Source organism: Trachinotus anak, unplaced genomic scaffold (assembly GCF_046630095.1).
Source record: "Trachinotus anak isolate AG129_WGS33_773 ecotype Australia unplaced genomic scaffold, CSIRO_AGI_Tana_v1 ptg000014l, whole genome shotgun sequence".
Lineage (NCBI taxonomy): Eukaryota > Metazoa > Chordata > Actinopteri > Carangiformes > Carangidae > Trachinotus > Trachinotus anak.
Genome location: NW_027273865.1, coordinates 5,838,816 through 5,866,417, shown reverse-complemented (window position 1 = coordinate 5,866,417; position 27,602 = coordinate 5,838,816). Strand labels below are relative to the sequence as shown.

The window sequence follows — 27,602 nt, the reverse complement described above, 5'->3', positions numbered from 1 at the left end:
GTGTGTGTGTGTGTGTGTGTGTGTGTGTGTGCGTAGAAGAAAAATCTTACTGAAAATAATCAATACATGTATTTATAGCGATGAATGAATTGGTGATTTCAAAAGAAAAGAAATCTATGTCAAAACTGGAAAAAGTTTAGAGTAGGGACCTGGTTCATACTGATATATAGTCATTGAAATACTGTGGAAACATTGTTATTTGTAACCTGATGTTTAAAAAAAAACTAAATTTGGGCCTACTCATATTTAGACCTGCAAATCACTGACAGGGTGGAGACTGCATTTTTATACTAGTTAGAGTTAAAACGTGTCAGCCACCCTGGACTCATTGTTTAACCTGAGAGTCTCTAACCCACCTACAGTACTGCAGGACTGCAGGATTGCATGTTGCAGCTGAACACTTCCTGCGCAGTGTAGCTTTGAGAACAAAGAGAGCGGCTCTGCTGAGTTCCAGGTGTAAAAGGCTGAGCTGCTGCCTTCCAGAGGCTCGGGCACTTGTGAAGGAGGCACAACACTGTGACACATACTGACATTCAACAGTGACTCACAGTGTGCTCACACACTCAAGTCTTTCCACAAGACAAGACAACACGGGATTACACACACACACACACACACACACACACACACACACACACACACACTCTCTCTCTCTCTCTCTCTGAAACATGTGACATTCAAGTTTTATCACTGTTATCTAACACCCCAACATTGTCCATCAGCCACAAACACAGAGTCATGCAGTGTGTTGCCCTGGACTGACGGCACCATGCCTCCATTGTGCTGCGGCCGGAAAAAGAACAGGGGGTACAATCCTCGCTGGGTAAAGCAGGGGGTTGTGAGATAGGAAAAGGAGGGAGGGATGAGGGAGGGAGGGATGTTCACTGGCTGTGTGGGTGAATGAACTGCTCTTCAAGCCATCTCGAGATTGCGCCACTCGCACTTCTGTCTCTTTCCTTCCCCATCAGCAAACTGCAACACAGCATCCCCCGACCAGATGAAAATGTGGGTCGACAGGAAGAACTCCTGAGCTCATGCTCATCGCAGCGCTGACCAACATTGTTGATGTCAGCAGGGAATGACACAATACAGTCCTGGTGCTTTCTTTCCTTGGCATCAACCAGTCAGAAGCTATTTGGATGGTAACTTACTGCACTTTTTATAATTCTGTCTATGTGTCCCCAGCTCAAGTATTATTTTCACTGCTGATTAAAATAATCGTTTCTTGATAAAAATTAATAAACATTTAGCCTGTAAATGTTACAGAGTAGAGAAAATATCCATCACAAATTCTAAGAGGTTGTGTTTCCAAAAACTTATTTTATCTCCAACAATCCAAAATGCCAAGATATTCGATTTGCACACACATAAGACAGAGAAATCCCCAGATAAGAGGGGAAGCAGGAGCCAGTGAATGTTTCTGCATTCTTGCTTGATAAATGACGTAAATATTTCTGCACTTATTAGACCTGAAATGAAACTATGAGGTTCAGAGTGCTGACTTAGGAGGACAGTGATCCTAAACATGCAGTCAAACTGGATTTTAGTGATTTTAGAGCGAGAATATGAAACTGTATATGAGACTTTCTTTATGGTTATGTTCACTTGTTTAGTTGCTTTATGCAATTAAAGTGGTGTGGGTCCTTCACTGTCCATCAGATATGGATGGAAACTATCTCAAACTTGTTAGAGTTACATAGACGTGTGTTGTCCTTGATTCCTTACTGGTTCATGCCTTTTCTCTTTATGGGCCTATTGAAAGATTATTTGTGTTTGCATTGGTTTGGACCTGTGGTCCGGCAGAGCAGCTGTCCATTCCAGAGATGTGAATGTAGGTTACCGTTAAGCGGGTGCTGGACAGCACCAGGGAGTCTGCTCTGATGATTCAAACCAGATCCTTCAACAAACCACTGCCGCCTGCCTCTCCCTCCTTCAGTCTGACTCAGCCTGCTCTGCCTATCCTCCTACTACTGGACTTAATAGAGGCCAACTATCTGGCACGCAGCTGTGGTTTGCATTCAGGCGGTAACAGACCCCTCCTCCTTTTTATATTTCTTCCTTTTATCTCTCTATGCCCTCTGCCCATTTATTTTCCATCTCCCAGTAGTCCATCTTGTGCATGCTGCTCTGCCTTTACCCATCAACCACACAACCACAAGAGACAGTACATCCTCAATGGATCCCCTGGCACTGTGCCAGCCAGCCTGCTCTCTTGGGGGAGGGTGGTTATTTGGTAGTTTTGTTTAAGCCATGACAGGAGGGGGGATTTAGAAGTCTTTGAAACTATAGAAGATGGTTGCTGTGTAGCTTTTGAAGGAGTACACTATAATCAACCTAAATGGATTAAATGAAAACCAAGGATTTTTAAATTGTCTTGTTTACAGTAATTTCAAACTTTGCTACTTGGGTCACAAACTGAAAGCAACTTCTTCCTCCACTAATGTAGTTCTGAAAGTCGATTAATCTATTAGTTGGTCAGCAACGCCAACATTTCCTGGTTCCAGCTTTACAAATGTGAGGAGTTGCTGTTTTTTGGCTGGACTGCAACAGCATTGCCAGCCCTATGTCCGTGACTGACTGACTGAATGACTGACTGAGTGACTGACTGAGTGAGTGACTGAGTGATAGAGTTGACTGATCACATTTCCACCATTGGTCAGCCGACTGGGTTGGAGTTTCACCATTGGCTGTTGCTCTTCCAGAATGAATTGGCGCAAACAGTTTCTATTCAGGGGATGTTTACAGCCTTCAGTGTTGCCAACATACCGCATTTGTCACTAGATTTAGAGACTTTATAAAAAAAAAACAAAAAAAACACCTAGCGACAAATCTAGCAACAAATTCTTTGGACAAACCTTGGCTACTTGGCTAGACGAGAGTCGCCAGTGCTGCCCTCTCTCACGTCTGCTCTGTTCAGTGAGTGGCAGAGAGGCGGAGCAGCAGTTTGTTACCCAGACAGAGGCTGAAGAAGAAAGATATTCTGTTGCCTCTAACTTTCTCTCTGAGTGATCATTTTACAGTAAATCTTACTTGTTCTGTTGTCTGACAATAGAAACAGAAAAACATGTAAATGACATCAGCTTTATTGGGAATTTGGCTCTATTGAAACACAGCATATGTGAGCACAGAGAGTAGGAGAGAAGCAAACAGATAAAGAGCTGAAACCAGCTGATACTGGCCTGAGTGGACACAATGATGTCACAGCGGTTCCACAACAGTATCTTGACCATATGTGGTCCAGCTATAAACTAGGTTGTGACCTGGTTATGTTGTGTTTATCATGTTGTAAGCTCAATATCTCTGTGTTTTGGACCATTGGTTGGAATACAACTATTTGAGGACATCACCCTCAGTTCTTCTGTCTTCAGCTTTCTTCACATTTTACAGACTCAATCTTTAACAGTTGCTTCCCACACTTATTTATTGATCACTGAGTATAGGGCTGTATCAGTGCAAAGCTGACTATGTTATAATTAGTCTAGCTAAGCTGTGCAAATGTTGCTGTTGAGTGCTGAGGCGATAGAGTGATGGATGATACCTGTGAGATTGAGTGTTGAGGGTGACAGGGCCACCCGGTCCGCCAGGGTGTTGAGAGGCACGCCATCCTGCAGCCAGATGACCCTGACTGGCTCCGGAGGGCCGTGGGCCACACAGCTCAGGCTCAGGGATACGTTGGCCACTACAGACATGTGATGGGGCTCCACGGAGAAATGAGGCAGGCCTGAGAGAGAATCAGCTGAATCAGACCCTCCACTCTTTACACAATTTAAATGAGACAGACTGTAGCACTCAGATGAAGTGTGCTTGTCTTTGTATGTCAGGGAGCTGGAGATGGACTCACCCTCCAGCTGAATGCTCCCCTCCTCAGACAAAATCTGGTGGCTTTCTGAGAGAACAGCACAGCGATAGGAGCCCATGTCAGGAAGCTGGACCTTCTCGATACTGTTGTGCAAAAAAATGGTTTGGTTTTATAAAGCAATGACAAACCAAACTGGCAAAAGTGGGAGATAGAGGCAGAAAGACAGACCCTGATTACCAGGTTTACCATCCAGTCATACTGGCATTAAACACATTTAGCTACAGCAGGAGAGGCACATGGGATTTTTCTTGGGTTATATCATTTATTTCAGACTTAATTTCAAAGTGCTCCACAGAGGCTGGAAGTCAGCATGGTGATGTAATACAGCAACAGAACTGGTTAAGCTAGGTGAAAGGTGGATGAACAGGAAATAAACACAATCACGGCATTTTTAGGAGGGGTGTGGCTGCCTCACAACAGATGAACATTTATTATCAAATCATGCATCGACTTGACAAAAGCAACTTACAAGTGCAGCAGCAGGCAAAACTGCTGCTTACCTCAGTGTGCTCATGATCGTCCAACTGTTGCTGCCAGTGTGAACTTGGAATTGGTTGGTGTCTGCGTACAGAAGTGGCAAGCTGTCTCTCAGCCAGAGCACGTCAGGGGGGTCCTCTTCCTCGCCCCCTGTGCCCTTCAGGGAACAGTGCATCGTAACAGGTTTGCCCAGGGAGGAGATGATAGTAGCGGGACTCCGCTCAAACTCCAAATCTTTGATTAAGAAAAAGGAAGAGGATTTAGTGTTTCTGTCGCACCTCACATACAGAACACATTTAAACACAGTAAAGTTTTTCATTCATTTTTCATTCAAAACACTGAAGCCTTCTCCTACAACAACAAGCTCTCCTGCTCTTACCCTCTGTAAAGTTGCTATGATGCTCGGTCTAGGGCTGAATGATATGCCAAAAAAATTATACTGCGATTATTTTTGGCAGATATTGCGATTGTGATTGAGTCACAATTTCAGTTGGAAATATCATTTTTGCATTACATGGCCACTGAAAAAAAAAATGTGATGTGATTTTTGTTTAGGCTTGTACCAAAGAAGCATGTTCTTTTATGTCTGGAGAAGGATTTGAAGGACGGGGCATCTCTGTAGCACCACAACACTTATGGTGCTAACAATGGACAACAATGTTGTGGCGCAATTTACCTTCATAAAATTTTTTTTGGATATTACACTTATTATATTTCGATTAATTGTGCAGCCCCAGTCTGAGGCTGTGGTACGTTCATATAATATAGAAATGGAATATGGCATAGGAAATCAAGAACACAAAACTCTTCAATAGTTTAAATGGGTCAAGGTGACTAACAACAGAAATGCATGATTCCTTATTTCCTTTTAAAAACAACAACAAATTATTTTCTTAAACGGTTATTTTTCCATAATTAAGAACAAGAGGACAAAGAACCTTTTTAAACTGGGCCCCACTTAAAAGCATAATTACATAAAAGTTAATAAATGAAACTACAATATTATTATGATTAACTACTAATTAACTAATGAATTTATTATTGAATAATAAACAAGAACCCAAAACCAAAAGATACTCAACTGATACTGCTACAAAACACAGAAAAGCATCAAATCCTGACATTTGAGAAGCTGCAAGTAGCAATGTTTGGTTTAATGACTTACATGCTTATTCAGTTGAATGCTGTTGACATATCAATTAATCAACTAATCTTTTCACCACTAAAAGCTTCACTAGGCTGTGTGCTCACTCTGATAAATATGGTCATTTTGATTTTGCCATCGATGAGAAATGATAACACCAGGTAAAGCCAGAGTTTCTCCACCACTACACCGGTTTTTCAGTGAGTCTGGTTATCTCGTGTCCCTCACTGATAGAGGGGTTGACCTGAGAAGGACAGAGCTGATACTGGGACAAAAGGGTCCTTGTTAGAGGACGGCTGCTCTGACAGAGCACAGAGAGCTCAAAACCAACACTAAACATATTCAGGGTTTCTCTCAAACAGCAACGATAGGCGTGCAGGTTGTCTGCCAAGATGTCTGTGAATCTGGTCAACATCCAAAAAAATGACGTGGGGAGAATCATCATAAATACGATCATTATAAACTTCTCTGACTTGTTTCTGGCTTCTCTTACTTTGGAGACATTCAACAGACGTGAGAGGCCTTCCTGATGATGCTGAGGGTAAGGCATGCATGCTGTGTGAAAGATAAAAGAACAGTCACACCCTTGAGCTTTGTTAAAACACAAAGTTGGCAAGGACACATACATGCGATGGGCAAATGGATTCCTTTTCTTTCTCCTTAGGCATCAAATAAAAATGCTAAGCATCCATGAAGCTAATGCGAACCTGCACTTGACAAAATAGATAAAAGATGAAACAATTTGACAACCTTCCAACTTATCTTGACTTTCAGGACAAGAATAAATCACACTTGTTTCACTGAGTGATGCCTGTGAAGATTTTCTCAAGCTTGTCAACCCGCCCTCCTAGTCTACTTCATGGCAAACCTTCAACCTTTGACCCCTTCACTGCGACCCCAGAGGACTCCACTGCGAACCTCACACAAACACACATCATTCAGCCACTGAAAACCGATCTGTAAAGTAAGAAGCACATACCAGCAGCACTTTTTTTACTTGTGTGGAGAACATGCTCTTGATTCTTTAAATGTACATGTGATCAAAACACACACACACAAGCACGTACACAAAACAGCATTCAAGATGCTTGTTCTGGGAGTGTGCAATAAATGAAGGGGCCCGCTGAGTCTCTGCTTCACCGCCTCTCTGTCTCTGTGTGCTTTTTGGCGTTAAAAGTCATTCCTCCTTTTATTTTTAAGCTTGGCTGAGCCTTTTCAACAATCTGCATGGCCTTGACTTGTTTTTTTTTCAGTGCCACATTGAACAAAAACAGCCCTACTTTCTTTCTCTGTCCCTTTGTGCTGCATTCATAAAATAATAAGCTCGTAAACCTTTTATGAGAATGCAGAGGTAGACAGAGAGAGCAGGCCACGGTCAAAATGTGTGTGTGTGTGTGAGTGTATGTGTGTGTGTGTGGCCTGTCTCCACTGATTCATTTGTGCCTATCTCCTCCCTTTTGTCCCCTAAATTCGCTCGAGGTTCCACACTTTTTTGCTTTTCATTATCTGTCTCTTTCCACCCACCATCTTTACTCCTACCCCTACTCCTACTCTCTGTCTCTCTCTCTCTCATGGAAAATGCTCAGATGTTAAATGTCAGTGGACAAGCACATACCAAAAATACCCAACACAGTCCCAGCATTTATTCTCCTCTCACTCTCTCCTTTATCTTTCTGGCTTTTTTAACACTACATAATTCAGCCCCTCCACTCACTGCTGCGCCCTTGCCCCTCTCTCATTTAGCCTCCTTTTCATGCCATTCTTCGGATTCATCGCTACACATTTTGCCACCTCCCCTCCCAACTCTTTCTCCTCCACTTTTGCCCCCTTATCCCATCCATCATTTCACTGCTTGAGTCTGAGTCAGACCAGCTCTGACTCACAAACCAAAGCATTCGGCCTCTGTGAACCCCCTCCTCATCCCTCACATCCACTCACTCCTGGGCCCCAGCCATACCTACATCCAAATAGGAACTGAGACATCGGGAAAAAATCTCCTTTGAAACCATCAGTCTGAGCTTATAAATCACAGCAGTGTCTCGTAATCTCTGTCCCTCCTGGTCATACATCTACTGAGGCCAGAGGTACAGCTCCCAGAGAGACAGCGTGACTATAATGGTCAAAACACATGAGCTGACAGGTGGAGGCCCCTGTAGGGACTCCTTGTTTTCATCCACTGGCTGCAGTAGCTAATGGAGTCTAAAATGTTAACAGTTGATTTTTCAAACAGATAAGGACCTCTGGAAGATTTCTCTTCTGCTCTTCTATACATGCTTTTCATGATTTTCTGTCACCTCCCAGCAGGATTTATTTAAGCCCTCACTCTTTCCCTGCCTGGAGTACAACTCTAACATCTCACAGTTTTCTGACAATACCGTGACTGGTGGTAATCCTGGTTGCTGCACCTGATCTCCAAACATGATCCTTCCTAACTAGCTCTGGATGCAGTGAAGGAAAACAGCACCTACCTGCTGTCACTGACTCTACATCAGCAGAATTTAAATCCTGAGTACTAAAATCCACAGCCTGACTGAACCAATAAAAGGGATCTTTTATTTGTTTTTGTTTGATAACCTTGCTTTAAAAGGCCTTTTTATGAGTATAATGAATTCCTTCATGCTGGCCAGATGTTGGGAGGCACTTGCAGCTGTGGTTGCACCCTCCACTCCAGAGCAAATTGATTTAATGAGATAGAAGCAGAAAGCTGACTGAGCTAATTGCTCATTACGATGTTTTCATCGCAGTGAAGTTGGCAAACAACAGTGAGATTGGATTTTTTTTTTTGAAAAAGCAGCTGCTGCTCGGTGCCAGTCAAACTTACCTGTCAGTGTACCGGCGGTTACTGGCCTCCAAGCAGATAAAATGACGGCGAGGAGCAAAAGTGACCATTTAAACCCACTCATGGTTCGTCTTGAAATGAGATCACCTCTGGAAATGAGCTTCATGAGAAGAGCAGTCATCTTGGAAACATCACCGGACTCCATCACCGCATCTCAGCAGCTCAATCATCCAAAGTTGTGCGCTGGAAAAAAAAGAAAAAAAAAGTTTTGCTTTGACTCCGGTAGACACTGAAAATGTGATTATCCGCAGATGGGACCGAAGTAAAGTGAATCCGGTCGTTTCAGTTCCCTTTTTAAGAAGACAGAAAAAAAAAAATCTCCGCGCCGCTCAAAAGTCTCGTCGCTTTCCCCCTTGCGCTGTTGTTTTGGTTGATCCCAACACGGAGAACTGTCCGCCAAACTTTCAGTCGCCCGAAAAGCGCGCAGCGAAAGTCGCTCCGCGCTCCTCAGCAGCTGATTAAGTTGTCCAAAGCCGAGGCTATTTCTAGAAACAGAGGGGGTATTTTTAAACTAGTGTTTCCTGCAGCCTGTCGTCCAAAGTCTCTCTCCTGCCCACCGGTTCCCTCAGACTCACTCAGACATTCCCCTGGCTTTTTCTTCTCTCTCTCTCCCCCCTTCAAACAGGATTCAAATTCCTCAACTCAAGTTCTTTCCACCCTCCACCCTCCTCCTGAGTCTCCCCCCTTTTCTCAGAGGATGTGAGAAACCCTGCGGCAAGCTGATTGTCTTAACACAATCCCCCATTCGCTTTTTAATTACACACGGATCCCCAGAAGTTGTAAATAGCCCAGTAAATTATCCGTTTCCCGCTTGAAACAGAGTATATATCAGTCTGTGGCACTTTGTCCAGGCTGAGAATAAATCAGTCTGGTTACTCACAGATAATTGAGTCACATTGAGTTAAAAAGCTTTTATCACTGTATCAAGAGAGTAGAGCAGTAACTTGCTTCGCTTTGCTTGATTAGTAAATTAATTCCCACATTTGAGACATTAATGTTGTTGTTACTTGCTCTCCATATCTGCAGCTGGTGTAATGCTTGCATGGCTGGCAAACTGCCTGCTTTCATACTTGTAACTGTCTGTAGGTCTATGTTTCATCTTTTTGTCTTGATACTCATAAATATTTTGCATGATTTTCTCTGCATTTGTACTTTTGTTGCCAATAACACAGCCCCATTAACTCCATAGTTAATTCATTTACATTGCTTATGTAAAAAAAAAAAAATCAAATTTTTCCTTGACTTCTTCAAAGGCTTTCTAATGAATTTCATTATTGGTCACATTACAATGTGAACTTCAATAGCTTGCTGCAAAATGTTTCAATCTTTATTTATAACCACGCAATGTCTTATTTACACTGACAGACAGCCAAGAAAATAACCATGTTTCAAAGCAATTATAATAATATTCAGACTACTGTGTTTGTATCTGTTGCTACTCCACATAACCAGAGTTATGTCATAAGAATGTCTGGGAATTTGTTTGAAAATACAGTTTCAGCCAAAACAGACTGAAGCATCATCAGCTGCAGTCTAAACAAATGCTGCTGTCCCTGATTCCCATCAGATGTATAGGGGAGCTTCAGAGCGCGGTTTGTTGTGTTGTTGCAGACTGCATTGTCTGAGGTGAAGTCTGTGTTTGCACAGAGGTGATGCTGGTGCTCTCTGCCTGGGACAAAGCCCTGCAGAGTTCACATACCATTCATGAATAATTGATTTGCTGTGTAGATTTCTTTTTTTTTTCTTTTCCCATGAAAACAATTTGAGGTACTAGGACTCAGGTCGTGAAGACCTGAGTCCCACTGGCCCTTTAAGAGTGGCTCTGTGGATAGTGTTGTGTTCCCAGGGTCTTTAATGGAGACAGAGGGGGATTGAGAAAGACCCCATTGTATATGCTCTCTTTTCAATAGGAGCTTGAGCAATGGTGCTCTCACTGCTCCCAGATAGAAGCAAAGAGAGAGAGGCAGAGAGGGAGGGTAGAGGGTCACTGAGGGGGTCCTGTACAAGAAAGAGGGGTGTTCTGCTCAAAAACACAAGATTTGGGGGCTTGATGGACCTGGAAGGAGTGAATGTTTTGTTTCTGAGGGGGTGGGCATCAGTTTCAGGACTCAATGTTTAGGTTTAAGCCACACCAAAATCCTGCAAACCTGATTCACCCAACACCAAGATTTTAAGATTTAGGGATTTTTAGTTGAAGCTAAAGTGGATTAACAGGGGTGAAGGCACATGCTTCCAGTTTTAAATCCACTTGTACTAGCAAACTAAGTTACATGGATGCTAGTTATTATGTCACAAAGGCAGACGCAGTACAGTACCTACACAGGACACAGTACCAGTATCCTTGTTGGGCTCCTCTTCCTGCTAAACATGACAACCTGTTAGTTTCAAAGCAGACTGCTTATTGGCTGCGGGACCTAGGAAACACCTTCCTAATGCTAATAATGACCTAGCCTTTTCTTCTTCTTCTTCATCCTCTTTCTGCAGCCTGAATGCAGCCAAAAATAAAGTGCTTCCCCCAAACTGATGATATATCACAGGGACGGTAATTACGCGTGACTGCTTGAACTTTTCAGAGGCTCTACTGCCCTCTGCTGGTGACAAATGCACAGCCCTCATTCTGCTCATGGGACCAAGGACTCCTTGTTGCAGGGTGAGATGTAAGACACTAAAACCAATAAACCTTTGCTTTGTGTAGAAGTTGTAGTAAATGCATGTAAATATGTGTATGGGTCCTCAGGCCAGCCATTAGTAAATTAGGATAGGAGGGCAAAACCACTCAGCACCACTATCATCCTTTACATATGTGGTAATAGTGAAATAACACCATATATTAGGGGGGTTACTGCAAATACATTAAAAGTATTTTGTTAGAAAAATATACATATTTATCTCTGTGTTTGCTGTCAATCTCACCTGTTGTTTCTGCCCTTGCTGGCTCTCCCAGAGCAGCATTTTGGCTGCTGCCCTCCTCCTCCTCCTCCTCCTCCTCTCCTACATCTCTCTCTTCATTAGCTGCATGCTTTTCCTTCCCGACTCTCTTGCTGCTTCAGATGCCACAGCAGCACTGGCAGTAACCTGGAAATATTCAAAACAAATTACTTGGATAGCACTTGGATAATCAAACTGGTTGGACTGTTCAGCGTTCCCATGTGTGTGTGTTTCTAGTTACTCTGTTTTGCAAATACCTCTGGTCCAGTCTGTCTGTGTGCTTCATCATGACGAGCCCCTCTCGGGGAAAAGTTGAATCGAGGGCAACTGGAATTGGTTGTTGAGCCATTTGAGTCTTTGAAAATATTTTCCAATATTCATCTGGATTAAGGGAGCAAAAATTCAACGTCAGAGTTCAAAGAATTAACATTGATGTTATCTACCAACAACAATCCTTCCTCCCACGCATGATCATTTTTTAAATTCAGAGTTTACATAATTATCTACCAGATATTCATAAATTTATGTATTCTTTATTTGCACTCGATAGACTTTTTTGGGGGGTAATTTGTGACACATTCAAACAGCATGTAGGCCTACTGTAATATAATGTGAAATCATCAGCATGTTGTCATAGTTTTTACAGTTTGTATAGCTCACAACAAAGACAGCAGGTTTTCAAATATCTTAATTTATCATAACATTCAGGCCAAATACACATTAATATTCACATCTATATTATTTCCTGATGAAGAATGTGAATAAACAGATTTTACAGATTTTGCCAAACTTAAAGATTTAACTATGCATCTGTGTGCAAAGACAATTACACTAAACACAAACTGCTTTTATAAAAACATCTAAGTATTTGTGTAGTATGTATTTGTGTGTATTTGAGTTTTGGCCATTTGGGTTAACTGTGGGCAACCTCCAGTGTCAACAGCAGACAGTTAAAACAATGATTTAAGGTTATAGATGCTCTTGGGCTCGGGGTACTCAAACTGTTTTATTTACGGTCCACATATAATGTTACTGGAATGCTGGTTTTAGGTTGAGAGTTTGGCTCAATGTGTGTGGGCCAGAAACGGCTAATATTCAGTTTCAAGAAAGTTCACCCCATGTTTTATTAAAATTTTACACATTTTACAATTAAGGATGTACATTAAAGGATTTTTGTAGTGGGCTGTTGAGTAGCCTTGGAATTAAATAAATAAATAAATAAAATGCTAACAATTATCCAATCAGTATTTTAATCATGATATAATATTGACTGTAAGTAAATGTAAAACAACACACACACACACACACACACGGGTGGCAAGTTGAATCCTCAGTAGATGACTGATTCACACTGAAATAGATATTGGAGCTGTTTTTTTATGAGCAACATTCGGTCATAAAAATGTTTCTCGTCCATATCTTAAAAATATAAGTGAAGCAGGCGACGAGGTGACCGAAGTTGAAGCCCAGAGATTCAGAGGTAAGTTTAAATTTGGCGTTAGTATGCTTACGTTTGTATTATAGTGTTAATATGGTGAAGTTTCCCAAGGGTGAGAATGGCGTAATGAACGTCGTTTTCTGTTTTGTCCATGACAAGTCCATAAACAATGTCCTTCGGAGAAAAGTTTTCAAATTGAAAAACCTGGGGTATAACCATATATCAAGCCATAAAGTGACAGAAAACAATCACAGCTGACAAATACCTTCGACTTTTTTTTTTTTTTTTTTTACCTCCACGTACCTTCCCGGGCTCCGTAGATGGATGGCGTCACTGTGACGCCACTAAATGGCTGCGTCATAGGGCTCCGTACAGTCCTTTGATACGTCACGGGCGAATTTGGCTAATATCCCTTAAATGAACAGACCACCTGACTGACTTCTTTCACCTATTTGAACTGTGATTGTTTATCTGTACAATCCCTCAAAAGAGCAACGGGTTTTTTTTCCGAGTCAGACAAGTTCTAACAAAGCAAGCAAACGAGCAGAAACATGCTAGCCCTGGGTTGGTTTTTGGGAGCGTTAGTCACTAAAAGAATTAGGAGACTTGCTGGGTACAACTATCCACCTGTACCGAGTGGAGAAGACGGAGATGAAGAAAGCGCTTCAGTTTCCACAGAAGTGGAAGATCCACTTATTATCACCTTAGTGGCAGAGGCCAGTCCAAGGAGAACTGCTCATCCGGAGCCTGCAGCTGTTTTGAACACTGCAGGAGTGCCTTGTGTTAGGGTGCACTCTGACAAAGTGGCAGACCACAAACCAAGAAGATATTTGTCCAGTAACCCCCAGCAAACGTACAGACAGACGTTTTCAAATAGGCCTACACGTAATACCAGCAGGATGAATTCCCCAGTACAGATTGCACTAAACCTTAACGCTGTACAGGAGACATTAGCACACCTTCCCTCTGCATCCTGGACCCCACAGACAACAACACCAGAATTTGCACCATTGCTTTAACAGCCCTTAAAGACCCTGGGAGGACTTTCACCTCAACAGAAATCTCTGGGGTTTTGGCAGAATTGAGTGTGAGAGTAGAAAATAGAAATTCCCTTGGATAAAAAGACAATACAAAGATACAGATTTGTCACAGAGGCTTAAACACAAACGCTGGGCTCTTTGGGTCAGGTTTGATCCCATTTGAAGATCACGTCACCATCAAAGTTTAGTCATGCCAGAAAGCAGATGAACTGACATATAGCCTATGACAGTGGGATAATGTACTTCTATGTAAAGTGCACATAAGCTAAATGCACATAAGCTAAATGCTTATGTGCACTTTACATAGAAGTACATTATCCCACTGTCAGAGGTAAACTTCACACTTGCCTCTCTCATCCAGGACCCCTGATCTGTTGAAGAGAATACTTAGTCACTTCCTGGTCAGACAACAGGAACGTTTTAACACCTAAGGGCAGCACGGAGGTGCAGTGGTTAGCACTGCACAGTCAAACCTTCTGACTTTGTCAGTGCAACCCTCTGACTGACAAAGTCAGAAGGTTTGACTGACAGTTTGGGGTTTATGTCTCCGTGTGGGTTTTCTCCGGGTGCTCCGGTTTCTCCCTCAGAGCACAAAAATGTGCAGTTAAAATGAAATTAAAAAAAAAAAAAAATCTTGAATGTATTTTTCTTGTTAAATTTTTGGATAACATATTGGATATTTGGGTATAAAATACATGATAAAATTCAACAGGCATAAGGTATCATAAAAACCAAACAATTTCTTAAATGAGAAAATGGGTTGATCTGAAAGAGACTTGAAAGACACACACAGCACACAAAACCAAGGCTCTAGAGCCGCCATAACAGAACGAACGTGAAATGGAGGTGCTATTTTTCTTACCTCAACTTTATTGAACAGCCACTGATGGATAAAGTGATACCAGAATAAATGTACCAGCATTTGTCTGTGCTCCTCACAGAAGGTATAATTTACAGTGTCAGTGTCTTCCTTACGTTTCTGTAGGCAGTGATTAGTTGGTTAAAACCTGCGAAGTGTTTAAAAGACATCTCTTTAACTGTTAGTCATACAGAACTTCTGTGGCAAAAGTCAGTGTATCCCAACAAATATCTCCAACAAGAGTGGACCAAAATGATAAGGAAGAGGGTGTACTGTATGACTTCTTGTTGAAAAAGTTGCTGAATTGCTTTATTTTCATTCTTACTATTCAATAAAACACAATTGTTCCCAACACTTATTTCAGGTCTGTCAACAAACACATGGTGATAACTATTTGCCTTAAATGATGGAGAATAAAACCAATGAAGAGGTCAGACACTTGAGGTATCGGTACGTCCAATTTATTTTGGAGGTCAGATTTAATGTGTGATATAAAGAGAGCAGTTTTTCAACACAAATCAAATTAAATTTTGTTTTTACATGTGTGATGCAAACATGCAACATGCAAAGACAGGGTAGCATGTGTTTATCTAGATAGCCCTTCAGCCTTTGATAGTAAAATCCTACCGCTTAATGATTGATCACGTAAATGTATTAAATTCCTTTTTGTTTATTTCAGTGAAGGAGTTAAAGTTATTTTTGGGATTCACTGTTAGCTACAATCCACAGTGTTGGTGGGACTGGGCTCTTCCTGATGAACACAATCCTCCCCACTGTCTTTAGAGCATTGAGCTCCAAATTGTTCTGCCTGCACCAGATCACTAGATGGTCAATCTGTTAAGCCACGGTGCACGAAATCCACATTGACATCAGTGATGTTTGCATCTTCATCATTCACAGCCCAGAACTTTGCTAACAAACCTCTCTTGCTAGTAACAGAGCAGGTACAGGTGTAGCCATCTGCAGAGATCAGCAGTGTGGCTGTGTGAACAGTGACCACCGAGGTCCTCAGACATATAATAAGAGGACTGATATTCACCTTTTCTTTTTCTCTGTCATGTGGAGGAATATTCCCAGTGTCACTGTCACATTTTGGCTTCTTAGTCCTGCCATGAGTATCTGCCAGGTTTGTTCAAGGGCTCTCACTGGCATTAAGCCAGTAGAGAACTTCAGTACTGTTGGCATCCCTGATAACACTATCTCCATTGCTGGAGGTGGGAACCAATGTGCTTTCATGTATATCCATGGAGGAAAAGTGTTCTCATACAGTATCTAGGGCTGAGTGTAGTCAGTGGCTTCCCAATCAATTAAATTCCCATTCACAAGGTCCTAATTCGATGCAACTCCTGATTTGATTCAATATTGATTCAGTCAGAGATATTTCAGTTTCAATACCAATTTCGCTTTAATATGACTGAGATTCAAAGAGAGAACTAATGCTGTATAATTATTTATTTTACTTTATTTATTTGCTTGTTTGATAGGGACAATGCATGTTAATGAACATTAGCATACAAGTGCTGGTCATATAATTAGAATATCATGAAAAAGTTGATTTATTTCAGTAATTCCATTCAAAAAGTGAAACTTGTATATTGTATTCATTCATTACACACAGACTGATATATTTCAAATGTTTATTTCTTTTAATTTTGATGATTATAACTGACAACTAATGAAAACCACAAATTCAGTATCTCAGAAAATTAGAATATTACTTAAGACCAGTACAAAAAGAGGATTTTTAGAAATGTTGGCCAACTGAAAAGTATGAACATGAAAAGTATGAGCATGTACAGCACTCAATACTTAGTTGGGGCTCCTTTTGCCTGAATTACTGCAGCAATGCGGCGTGGCATGGAGTCGATCAGTCTCAGATCCGGCACTGCTCAGGTGTTATGAGAGCCCAGGTTGCTCTGATAGTGGCCTTCCTGCATTGTTGGGTCTGGCATTTCGCATCTTCCTCTTCACAATACCCCATAGATTTTCTATGGGGTTAAGGTCAGGCGAGTTTGCTGGCCAATTAAGAACAGGGATACCATGGTCCTTAAACCAGGTACTGGTAGCTTTGGCACTGTGTGCAGGTGCCAAGTCCTGTTGGAAAATGAAATCTGCATCTCCATAAAGTTGGTCAGCAGCAGGAAGCATGAAGTGCTCTAAAACTTCTTGGTAGACGGCTGCGTTGACCTTGGACCTCAGAAAACACAGTGGACCAACACCAGCAGATGACATGGCACCAAAACCATCACTGACTGTGGGAACTTTACACTGGACCTCAAGCAACATGGATTCTGTGCCTCTCCTCTGTTCCTCCAGACTCTGGGACCTTGATTTCCAAAGGAAATGCAAAATGTACTTTCATTAGAGAACATAACTTTGGACCACTCAGCAGCAGTCCAGTCCTTTTTGTCTTTAGCCCAGGCGAGACGCTTCTGACGCTGTCTCTTGTTCAAGAGTGGCTTGACACAAGGAATGCGACAGCTGAAACCCATGTCTTGCATACGTCTGTGCGTGGTGGTTCTTGAAGCACTGACTCCAGCTGCAGTCCACTCTTTGTGAATCTCCCCCACATTTTTGAATGGGTTTTGTTTCACAATCCTCTCCAGGGTGCGGTTATCCCTATTGCTTGTACACTTTTTTCTACCACATCTTTTCCTTCCCTTCGCCTCTCTAGTAATGTGCTTGGACACAGAGCCCTGTGAACAGCCAGCCTCTTTAGCAATGACCTTTTGTGTCTTGCCCTCCTTGTGCAAGGTGTCGATGGTTGTCTTTTGGACAACTGTCAGGTCAGCAGTCTTCCCCATGATTGTGTAGCTACAGAACTAGACTGAGAGACCATTTAAAGGCCTTTGCAGGTGTCTTGAGTTAATTAGCTGATCAGAGTGTGGGACCAGGTGTCTTCAATATTGAACCTTTTCACAATATTCTAATTTTCTGAGATACTGAATTTATGGTTTTCATTAGTTGTCAGTTATAATCATCAAAATTAAAAGAAATAAACACTTGAAATATGTCAGTCTGTGTGGAATGAATGTATTCATTATACAAGTTTCACATTTTGAATGGAATTACTGAAATAAATCAAGTTTTTCATGATATTCTAATTATATGACCAGCACCTGTATATACAATGTAAACATGGCGGATTGTAGCAAAAATGATAATTGGAAAGTAGCATAGAACTTCTAACCTGGTGCGTCATTGAAAATATGAATGGACTCCAAAGCAGTTACATTAATACACTTTTTATTTAACATGACTAATAGTTTAAACACACATCTCAAGACATAGTGGGCTGGTAATAATGCGTGCCCCGGTGTATGAAGAGGTACAGACGGCTTCTTCTTCAGTTACCTTCCTTTTGCACATCTTCCACATGGCTTGGCTTTTGTCCAGCTTTTCGCTATCTTCATAGTTTTTAAATCCAAAATGCAAACATACATCTGCCTTTAGACTGCTGCCACCATCAGTGAAGCTGTGTCTGCCATGTTTTTGTCTTTCCCATGACCAGATCTTGTTGTACAAGAAGCCTGGTCACACAAAACTATCCACGTTACAGCTTCAAACATCCACTGGAAACTGTAAAAGGCTTATATTTTAAAAAATCAATCTTGGGATTTTATGATCAATATCGAATTATTCAACTGAAGATCTAGTTGAATCAGTGAATTTATTTTTTCATCCCAGCCCCACTCATATACCTCCATACCTGGGTTAAAAATGTTCTTAGATTTCCTTCCTGACACAAACATCCTATGTTTATGCAGACAAAACCTGGCACCTCCCTTGGCACAGGCACAAGAAGAACAGCAAGCTCTGCTCCACAAGTTCCTCAGTCTCACTTTCCCATCCTGGGAAACTGTGCTGCGTTCCATCAAATGACAAGGCAGAGAGCCCAACATGCTGATCTGGAGTGACCTTAAACTGCATGTTGGCCTCTCCTGTTAAGATATCCCACACTGTCACCAAACCATTCTGGCAAACAGATGACCTGTTTGAAAATGCTGTGAGAGAGTGCAGAGCACAGGGGCTTATCATAGGATGTCAGCATGTTTTTCAAAACCTCTGTTCCTCTTCCAATATCTGAATTAGTTAGGACTAACTCATTGTTATGTATTGTATATGTTATAACACATACTGGAGATTGTGACTCGTCTGGCACAATGAACCTGGAAGCCTTGTCTACACAGCCAGCAATCTCAGACAACACATGTATATTCAGTGTTGGGGAGCCTACTTTGAAAGCATAACTTTGCAAACCAACTACAAATTACTTTACACTAGAAGAAATCTAGTTAAGTAAAACCAATTAGAAAAAGTAGTTCAAACGACTTTTTAAAAAGAAATTATTAAATTGACAATGTATATGTGATATGAATTCATAAGAAAATATAACACAAAAAGTCACAAGCCATTTAATTGCAAAAAGTGCCTTTTTTCCACAAGCAATACATAAACCAAAACATAAAATACCCAATTATTCATGGGGAAGTGCAAAGGATGTCAGCTTTGGTTTTTAGTGATTCTCTCTCAGACTGAGATTCAGGAGGTTTATCCATGTGTGAGCACTGAGCAACACCTGTCCTTGGCTTTTGTACATGTGCTACACAACGGTCAAGTGTGTGGTGGTGGCTGCCTGACAAATGCATTGCCTGGGGATGCCTTCAGTCAGGATGAGAGAGAGAGAAGCAATGGTAAAATAAAAATTAAATATCATTCCTTTTTTTTTTTATGGCATGAAATTGTTTGATGTTTCAGAGGTTAACTACACAAAATGGCCAATAAATAATTTAACTACTTGGATCATTATGCACACATTAATGTGGCTGAACTACCAGCAAGCTACTGCAAAATGTAGTTTAACTGCCAGTTTAATTACATGTAATTCACTACTCCCCAAAGCTGGGTATTATCCATGTCCTAAGCTCTCCAACAAACAAAACTTTGTGAGACTGAAACATTTTGCTCAGCAGGATATTCTTCACAAATGAAAACCACTTTTATTATTTTTGAAGCCTAAGTACAATCACCAGAAGTAAAAAGCTACTGTTAGGCTAAAAACGAACTACACCACAGTGACCATGGCTGTGGTCACCATGACTAGTCAGTAGTCACATGACTACTAAACTTCCAACTTGTAGTTTGATTTTCTTCTACAAAAGAAAATTTCCTCTGACAAAATTAATATAAGTTTGTAAGAGTACAAATATAAACACAATGGGCTGTAAAGGTGGACTGGTGAGTAGACAGCTTTTCTTGTTTTGTGATGATGTTTAACATTTAGCCACTTGTTAGCAACCAGACAGAAAGCCTAAAGAAATCACAACTGGGGTATTCTGTTACGTATTTTATGTCTTAGAGTACAACGTGGAAATATCTTGAGCTTCACAGACCTTATTTCAGTCATCTAAACAAAAACTCATTTAAAAAACCCATAGACTTCAAAACAGGGGAACCAGAGGTGCTAAAATGCAGATTTCTGTGTTTTAGGACACATTCCTGCAGTAATCTATTGCTATATCCCAATTCCGGGGTCGTCTACGAAGGGGTGGCACGAAGGCTGAACCAAAATGAGATTGTAGGGGTGGGCTAATCAGTACCAAAACATTGATACTACTGACACTACATCTCATTTTGGAAGCTCGAATCTAGCATAATATAGGATCGATGCCAGTTTCAGTTACTTTCTTCTATGTTGGACTTATTTAAGAGTATCACAGTCTGTAATCATGTCCCGTTGTTGTGAACACAACTAAGTGTGCCCCCTCTTTGCCTCTCCGCTGCTGTTGTCATGTCCTGCGCTCTAAAACATGAACATTTGCGCAGCGCACCTGCACCAATACAACACATAAGTAGTAATGGAGCACCTCCACCTGGTGGAGCACATGGCATTATGCTCAGTCCTTACCACAGCGGCAGGGGTTCAACTTGTTGTTACCTGATTCTAGCTTGAGGTATGACCTTCAACTACAAAAAATATGTCTACATTCTGTTTTATTGTTTTACAGTTTAACAATAAAACAGAATGGTTGATTGCTTATATATATACTTATATATATATATATATATATATATATACTGTATATCAATGTGTGTATTTTTTTGCCTTTTACCTCTGTTGATCTCTAAATACCATCTCACAAGCCGTCTGTCCATGTACTGTATATAGGATTTGTTTGGCTGTGGCACGGCTGTCTCTTTCTTAGATCTATCCTGTTATATAATGTTATTCTAATTGTGATAAGCGAGCTCTGGTGGGACAATGACTGGTATTTAATCCTGCATGGATATATGACATTGAAAAGCAGATAATATCTTGGAGGTTGTTGCTTTGAGAAGGGGGGTCTGGGCAGATTGAAATCTTGGTTGGGCCTATCCACAGCGCTGCACCAACAGGCTTCCAGCTGTGCAAGAATAATAATCCCTCTGCTTTAATCTGCCTGAGCGGGAGGTGATCCAAGCCCTGGCTCGGAGGCCATCCAAGGGCACAGAGATACACAGAGAAACAGGTTTGATGTCAGAGTTAATGATAAGCTATTATGAATCGCCCATATGTTGTGTGCAAGGCTGCATATAGAAGCTTAAATCTGTGCATGTTCTCGAGAGAGAGGAGCAGTATGCCACGCTGAAAATCACAGGATCTTTCTGGTGGGATTTATCCATCACTGTTATGATTATTAAGGCCTCATACGCTCATATGATGTTTCTGTGTACATACGCAAGGACGGCTCCAATTCCACTCACAAAAGCACTGGTTTAAGGAAGGAAGGCCTAAATAGTGAGGATTATTCTCTCTCTCTCTCTCTCTCTCTCTCTCTCTCTCTGTCTCCCTCCCTCCCTCCCTCTCTCTCTCTCACCCTATTTTTCAGCATCAGAGGCTCTGCCTATCATTTCAGTCCGTGTTGCTGCGATGACCACAGGCATGAGCACAGCAGGCATTCATCGAGGCTTCCTCAGGAAATATGGTAGGCCTGCTTTCATTCCCTCATCCCTCTGCACTTCTCTTCCATCACATGCAGAAATGTCTGATGTTGATCCATTTGTCTGAATAAATCAGAGGCCAAGGTCACATTTCATGTCAGTGCATTATGTTGGTTTCTTTGCATCAAATGTAGGCTGCTCGAGGTTACTGTACAGTTCTTTCTCCCTATCCACCTGCGTTTGACTGCAGTCTGTATTTTATACTGTACAACAATCTGATGAGTAGAGTTGATGTCATTCTTTAGTCCATGTGGAGAATTTTGACCATTCAAATTGTTCAGGAAAAGCAAAAATATTTTGAAAAAGATTGACAACCAGAATTAAAACAAGTTGTTGTATTTTGAAATCCCCACTGCTTTAGTTGACAAAATGAGACACTTACAGACTTGTCTTAAAATTTAGACCTATTTTACCATGTGATGAGCTTTTGCTTGTGAAATTTGCCTGCAAAGTGTAATCAAGTCCTGATATTAATTCTCTGAAGAACAGTAGAGCTCATAGGGCTGCAGAAGAAAACTGTCTCAGATCAGCATTCCCAACTCTAAGATGAGTGATATCAGTCTGAGAGTCACTCTGTGCGGTATAATTGCTGCCAGATGTGTTTTTACAGAGTGATGAGATGTTCACTTTCAACGCCAAGTCATGGTCCAAGTCAGGACTCAGCCAATGTTTCATGTCTTTGTGCTTATGTTACATCTGTTTTATATCTCCCTGGATTTCATCCGATAGTGGAGTCACGCTGGCTCAGGGGACTGAGGCAGAGGATACTGTTTATATTAGCAATGTCAGCAGATCACATTCATTTTTTCTTTTCTTTCTCTCTCGACTGTGTGAACTAGTAATAGTAAAATACCTTAACAACAATGCTTCAAAGGGTCATATCTATAAAACTGTGAGCACATCATGAACAGGGAGTCCATTTAAACTCCTATACCTCTCTCTCTCTCTCTCGCTCTCTCTCTCTTTTCAAAATCCACCTGTTCATCTTGTTAATCCTCTGTATGGAGAAATAGAGCAAGTCTTCCCGATCCATCAACATGTGCTCTGCATCTATTATCATTATTACACAATGGATGGGTGTCTGGGACACTTACAGTCTAGTGCTATCATGTGTGTCCTGTCCTGAAAACTCAGTTTGTTCCAAAAACAGATGCTTTTAAATGTTCCCTTTAAGAGGTGGAGGTAATGATAGTTGACAGACTAACAGTGGTGCAGGGAGAGTTACATGTTAAAATTATTTGCATGTAACTTTTACACATTGATGTTGCTGAGAGCTGTCGCCACTGTCTAGTTTATGTTTCTGCTGTTATTTTATAATTCAGGTCACATGCAGTTGCATTTTTTCCCGTTTGCTTGTCCTCGTTGTCATTGTGTCATTTTTGTGTCACTGTGTTTAATTTTTGAAGATCATAAAAAAGCTATTACTTAAGATTTAAATGATGGTGTCTCTTGTGAACAGATCTGACATTTGACATTTCAAGAAACATTATTATTTGCTTGCAGAGAATTTCCTCTTGTGCAGAACATTCAATACAACTGCTGTGTTACTAATGTATAATACTGTACCTGCAAAGTGTATGTTTTTAATTGTTGGCAGAGACATGATTAATCATCTCCAAGGCAAATCTTGGTTTATTTTTATTAATATTTTATCATAATATTCATTCAATTTTATGAATGAGTTGGACACAATACTGAATTAAAAACAGCTTTCAGTAGAGTGCAGTGCAAAGGCAAACATCTAAAGGAGGACTGAACATTTTAGGTGTTTTTTTTTTTTTTTTTTTTTGGTCACCCAGTGTAATAATTAATGGGGAACTACAAAGTGGAATTAAATATTAACATAACAGAAAGGGTGACCAGCTTAATGTTTACTGTGACAGGCAGTCTGGCCCAGGAAAATATCTCACAAATGACAGCTGTTTTTCATGCTGAGCAAAAATGAATGACAGCGAATGGCTACAAGTGAAGGGGAGTCAGTCACAAACTTTCCATTATACTGACAGAGTTCAGGCAGCTGTAAAATCGGCAACATCATTGGTTATATAAAAAAAAAATGCCCCTAGTTTTTACCATCACTCCACCTACATGCTGTTGTCTGTTCCTTGTGTGGCTGCAGGGGGCTTCATGTTTAAACAGTGGAAGGAGAAGTACCTTGTGCTGACCATGGAGGGAAGCCTGCTGGTGTGCCGCGATGCAGAATCCCCTCCAGATCAGGTGGTAGCGCTGCAAACCAACTGCGAGTCGATTGTAGAGGGGAGAGAGATCCTTGACCTACCCAAGTTGCCCCCAGGGGGCAGGAGGGACTGCTGCTTTGCCCTCATCCTGCCGCAGAACAAGTTCTTGCTGTTACTCACAGACAATCCGGATGACTGCAAGTGTGTTCCTCTCTCTCTCTCTCTCTCACACACACATGCATGCACTGGATTTCAAATGTCCTTTGCCCCACTCACTATCAGACGTCAGCTGCACATGGTGAATTTAGGTCTCTTTTGCCCTACATACTATCTAATCTGTTTATAGTAAATGGTGAGCTGTGCTTTCTTCTGTGTTGTTGTAGGCAGTCTGTATGTGAGTCAAATGTAATGCCTTATCATGTTTATCTTTCACAGTCTTTGGCTGAAGTTGATCAGAAAAGTGAGAGAGGTGAGTCAGCAGTTTTGACTTCAGTCTGGTTGTGCTGTGGCTTCATTCAGCTCTGCTTTCATGTTAAAATCTCAAAACCTCACCTCTCATTTCTGGTTTATATACTGTATACATGTATAATGATAATAATAATAATAATATAATATGCAACAAAATGAGTTCTTTGTGTGCCCTCAGAATATTTTACTGTGTTACTGTTACATAGTTTAACTGGGTGATGTGTTTGTGTCATTGTCTAGGGTGTTATGTCACCCATGACCCTTCAGAGACAGCGCAGCATCACTCCCTGCATCACCGACAGAGACCCCCTGCCTGACTCCCCCAGTGACAAAGACCCCGGGTCACCCAGGATCGGTGAGGGCACTCCCCCTTTGTCTCGAGTCACTGAGAGGGGAGGCTCCTTCAGAGACAGAGGCCAAAACCAAGGTCTGCTATCAGGTCATTCGTTCTTACTTGACAGAGGTGGCAAATCACAAGTTGAACTACATTAGGGAAAATAATACAATGGGTGATTTTTTTAAAACGAGGTGGCACAGTATGGACTAAAGGTGGCATGGGAAATCTGAAGATTTAATCAGAAATAAGTACAGTGGTGAGAATTGGCTTAGAGGAAATTTGGCACAATTTTCAAGCTGTTGTGCAGCGCTGTGTCCCAATTAGTGATGTGCAGATCACAGTAACATCTGCAGGCACCACAGCACAGTTAATCCTGTTTGTGTTTTCATAAAGCTTCAGTGTAGTGAGGTGATGGCATAAAGACTCAAAAACAAAGCCACAGACACACAACTGAATAGAAATTTGGCAATGCCAAGTTATTATGGCTAACATGTTAGCATGCAGTTTTCTGCTTAAACATCCAGCAGACCAACAGCTGTGATAAATATCTGAAAGGAAAACGCCTGCCACTCCTCACCAGCCACTCTTTTTTTTAGTTTCACTCTCTGTTGCTTTGAGTGAGGACAAGTCCAAACAGGGAGCAGAAAGACTGCAGAGTGGGAGTTAAACAGCAAACTGTTCAATGTTATTATCAAAAATGTTTTAAGTTTTAAGCAGGAAACTGGTTCATAAGTGGTTGATGAGCTACTAAATACAAATGGCTGATATTGGTATTTATACTGTGCCAAGTGCCATTTCATAAAAGATAAGTTGCTGCTACTTCAACCCACTCACATCCAGTAATCCTGGAGGACTTTGGAATCAGCTCAATGACTGACTGGCTCAATAAAGAGCAAAAAGACTCTCTAAAACATACCCACATTAACCAGGGAATGTGACAACAAGCCAACTCTTTCCTCATTTAGTATTTATTAGTTTATCCTGTATCGTTGCATGTTGTTTATATTGTTTTTCAAATTACCTGCAGCCAGTGGACCACGGCGGCCTCTGCACAGTGTTTCAGTGGCCCCCCCTCATCGTATGTCAGATTGTCTTCGCCACGGCAACAGCAGCGATGCACGGGCCGTGAGGGCGGTGTGCCTGCTGATGGGAGGGGCAGCGGCCTCCTCCGCTCTGGGCTACCTCAGCTCCTGCTCCCCTTCCTCTCCTCTTGCCGGCAGAGCCCCAGAGATCGGCCACGGCACAGGAGGCTTCTCCGAGCTTCCTGCAGGAGGCTCCTTCCACGCCTGCAGCCAGGACGTCGACTCCCCACACTTCAACAGCTTCGACTTTGAAGGAGACTCTGACTTTGATGCGTTTGACTGTGGGGGATTTGCTTTTTAGTTGTGACTAGAAACTGTTGCAAAGATGTTTTATTCTCATCAAGATCCCTGTGTTGGTATTCCTTTATAATATAAAGGCATTGTTATTAATTAATCACTCGTTGGGCTATCTATACGTCTAATTTATTAATTAATGAAGGTGTTCTTCCTGGCTTTATGCCCATGCTCCTCAGGTAAATCATTCATGATCCTGACTCCTCTGAACACACCGTCTTGTTGTATCACTCTTTCCATGCCACAGATGGCTGGGTGAGCAGTATAATGATTGCACACAGCCATGCAGACATTTATGAGGACAGTTTTGTCTAAGAATTATAAGAAATAGTGTTTCTCCACTGGTTGGCTCATCTCTGCGTTCATTTTTTAATACTTTTTTAAAACCTTGACCTCTGTGAATATTTTCTCCTCATCCACATTCTCTCCATGTCACTGCCACTTTGCTTGATTTCCTTTTGCCCCGCTTTCAGAAATCGCCCCCTCACCTACCATCTGCACGTACCAGCATCATACGTGAAAAGCAGTCCAAAGGTGAACTCTAAAATAAATCCTGCTGTCACCATGACCGTGCGTCTTTCTCTCCGGATCCATCTGCTGTTTGTTGGCTGGCACGGAGCGGCAGTGCAGACAGCAGCAGGCCAAGGTTGGCAGAGGAGGGATGAAGGAGCAGATTTGCACAGTCTGAATGGCCATGGGTATTTATCTGAGATTTTGTGTCACAGCAAAAATAAGCTCATGAGCTGGATGTGGACTTGTGTATGTGTCTGTGTGTGCACACTCAGTTTTTGCACCAGGATGGGCTGTATGTGCTGAGATCAACATCCAGCACCGGAAAACCTTATAGAACAAGTGCATATGCTTCCTTGCTGTTTTCCTTTGTCACATATAAGAAGGACTCAACTGGCCATGGTCATGAAGCTGTAATTGAAGTGAGATTGTTGTTTTTCACTCTGATGAAAATAAATCATTGACATCCTGGAGGTTTCTCTTGCGAATATGAATCTCTCTGCTTAAAAGCCCCATAATCTTTGATCATCTTTTTTTTTTAACCACAAACAGTAATTATGTTTTTCATATCATTCCTATTACATAATACTTCAAAGCCATGTTGCTCAATATTGGCATGACGGCCAACCAGGATAAACAGTCAGCTCCTCTGGTGCCCTGTCCCTGAAAGATGCAAGTTGTGTTAGTTTATAATTCACTTATATGTTGATATAAATGCACTACTAGAGCACAAGATCAGCTACAAGGGCAAATGTGTTGCAGCTCTAACTTTCAAACCTAAGAAATGTAGCTTCAATTGCTTAAAAAAAACAAAACAAACAAACATGCTGTTTTTATAACATTTGCTATTTCACACCTCAGTTCACCACTGGTAAAACCCTTACGTCCTGTTCAGTATAAGCAAAAAATAACTAAAATACAAGACTAGAGACACATGAAGTAATTCGATATGAGTGAAACTAATGAGATGACAACAGGAAAGTGTTATAGGATTTTCTTCAAGTAACAGTGATGTTAACAGGGCTCATCTTAGCTTCGTAGCTGGTGTTCTGAATGAAAGCCAGAGGGTGACTCTCTGGAGGTTTGAGTTTGGCTGTCAATGGCTGAACTATGTTCTCCACAGGGGATAAGGGGGGAATAATAATCCACTGTCACTCACAACCACTTTA

General features: G+C 41.5%; 2 protein-coding genes across 2 annotated transcripts in view; one reads left to right on the top strand and one right to left on the bottom strand.

Annotated features, from left to right (window-relative positions):
- Positions 1-11,334, bottom strand: part of LOC139631630 (tyrosine-protein kinase receptor UFO) — a 31,336-nt gene extending 20,002 nt beyond the window's left edge. The window contains exons 1-5 of the mRNA XM_071495956.1: positions 11,233-11,334; positions 8,302-8,502; positions 4,360-4,570; positions 3,842-3,942; positions 3,539-3,721 (exon numbers count right to left, since the gene is read on the bottom strand). Coding sequence (XP_071352057.1) covers positions 3,539-3,721; positions 3,842-3,942; positions 4,360-4,570; positions 8,302-8,464 — 658 coding nt within the window. The 5' untranslated portion in view covers positions 8,465-8,502; positions 11,233-11,334. The remainder of the gene's footprint in view (positions 1-3,538; positions 3,722-3,841; positions 3,943-4,359; positions 4,571-8,301; positions 8,503-11,232) is intronic.
- A 1,350-nt stretch (positions 11,335-12,684) lies between these two features.
- LOC139631633 (uncharacterized) lies at positions 12,685-26,906 on the top strand. The gene is made up of 6 exons (XM_071495968.1): positions 12,685-12,727; positions 21,454-21,549; positions 23,685-23,943; positions 24,178-24,211; positions 24,451-24,637; positions 25,575-26,906. Exons 2-6 carry the CDS (start codon positions 21,495-21,497, stop codon positions 25,928-25,930), a joined length of 891 nt encoding a protein of 296 aa, XP_071352069.1. The 5' UTR covers positions 12,685-12,727; positions 21,454-21,494; the 3' UTR covers positions 25,931-26,906.
- The last annotated feature ends 696 nt before the right edge of the window (positions 26,907-27,602 follow it).

Excerpts from the sequence above, each read along its gene's own strand:
- LOC139631633 (XM_071495968.1), top strand. The coding sequence starts at position 21,495 with ATGACCACAGGCATGAGCACAGCAGGCATTCATCGAGGCTTCCTCAGG. Across the intron at positions 24,212-24,450 it reads TGATCAGAAAAGTGAGAGAG|GGTGTTATGTCACCCATGAC; the intron begins GTGAGTCAGCAG and ends GTCATTGTCTAG. Across the intron at positions 24,638-25,574 it reads AGACAGAGGCCAAAACCAAG|CCAGTGGACCACGGCGGCCT; the intron begins GTCTGCTATCAG and ends AATTACCTGCAG.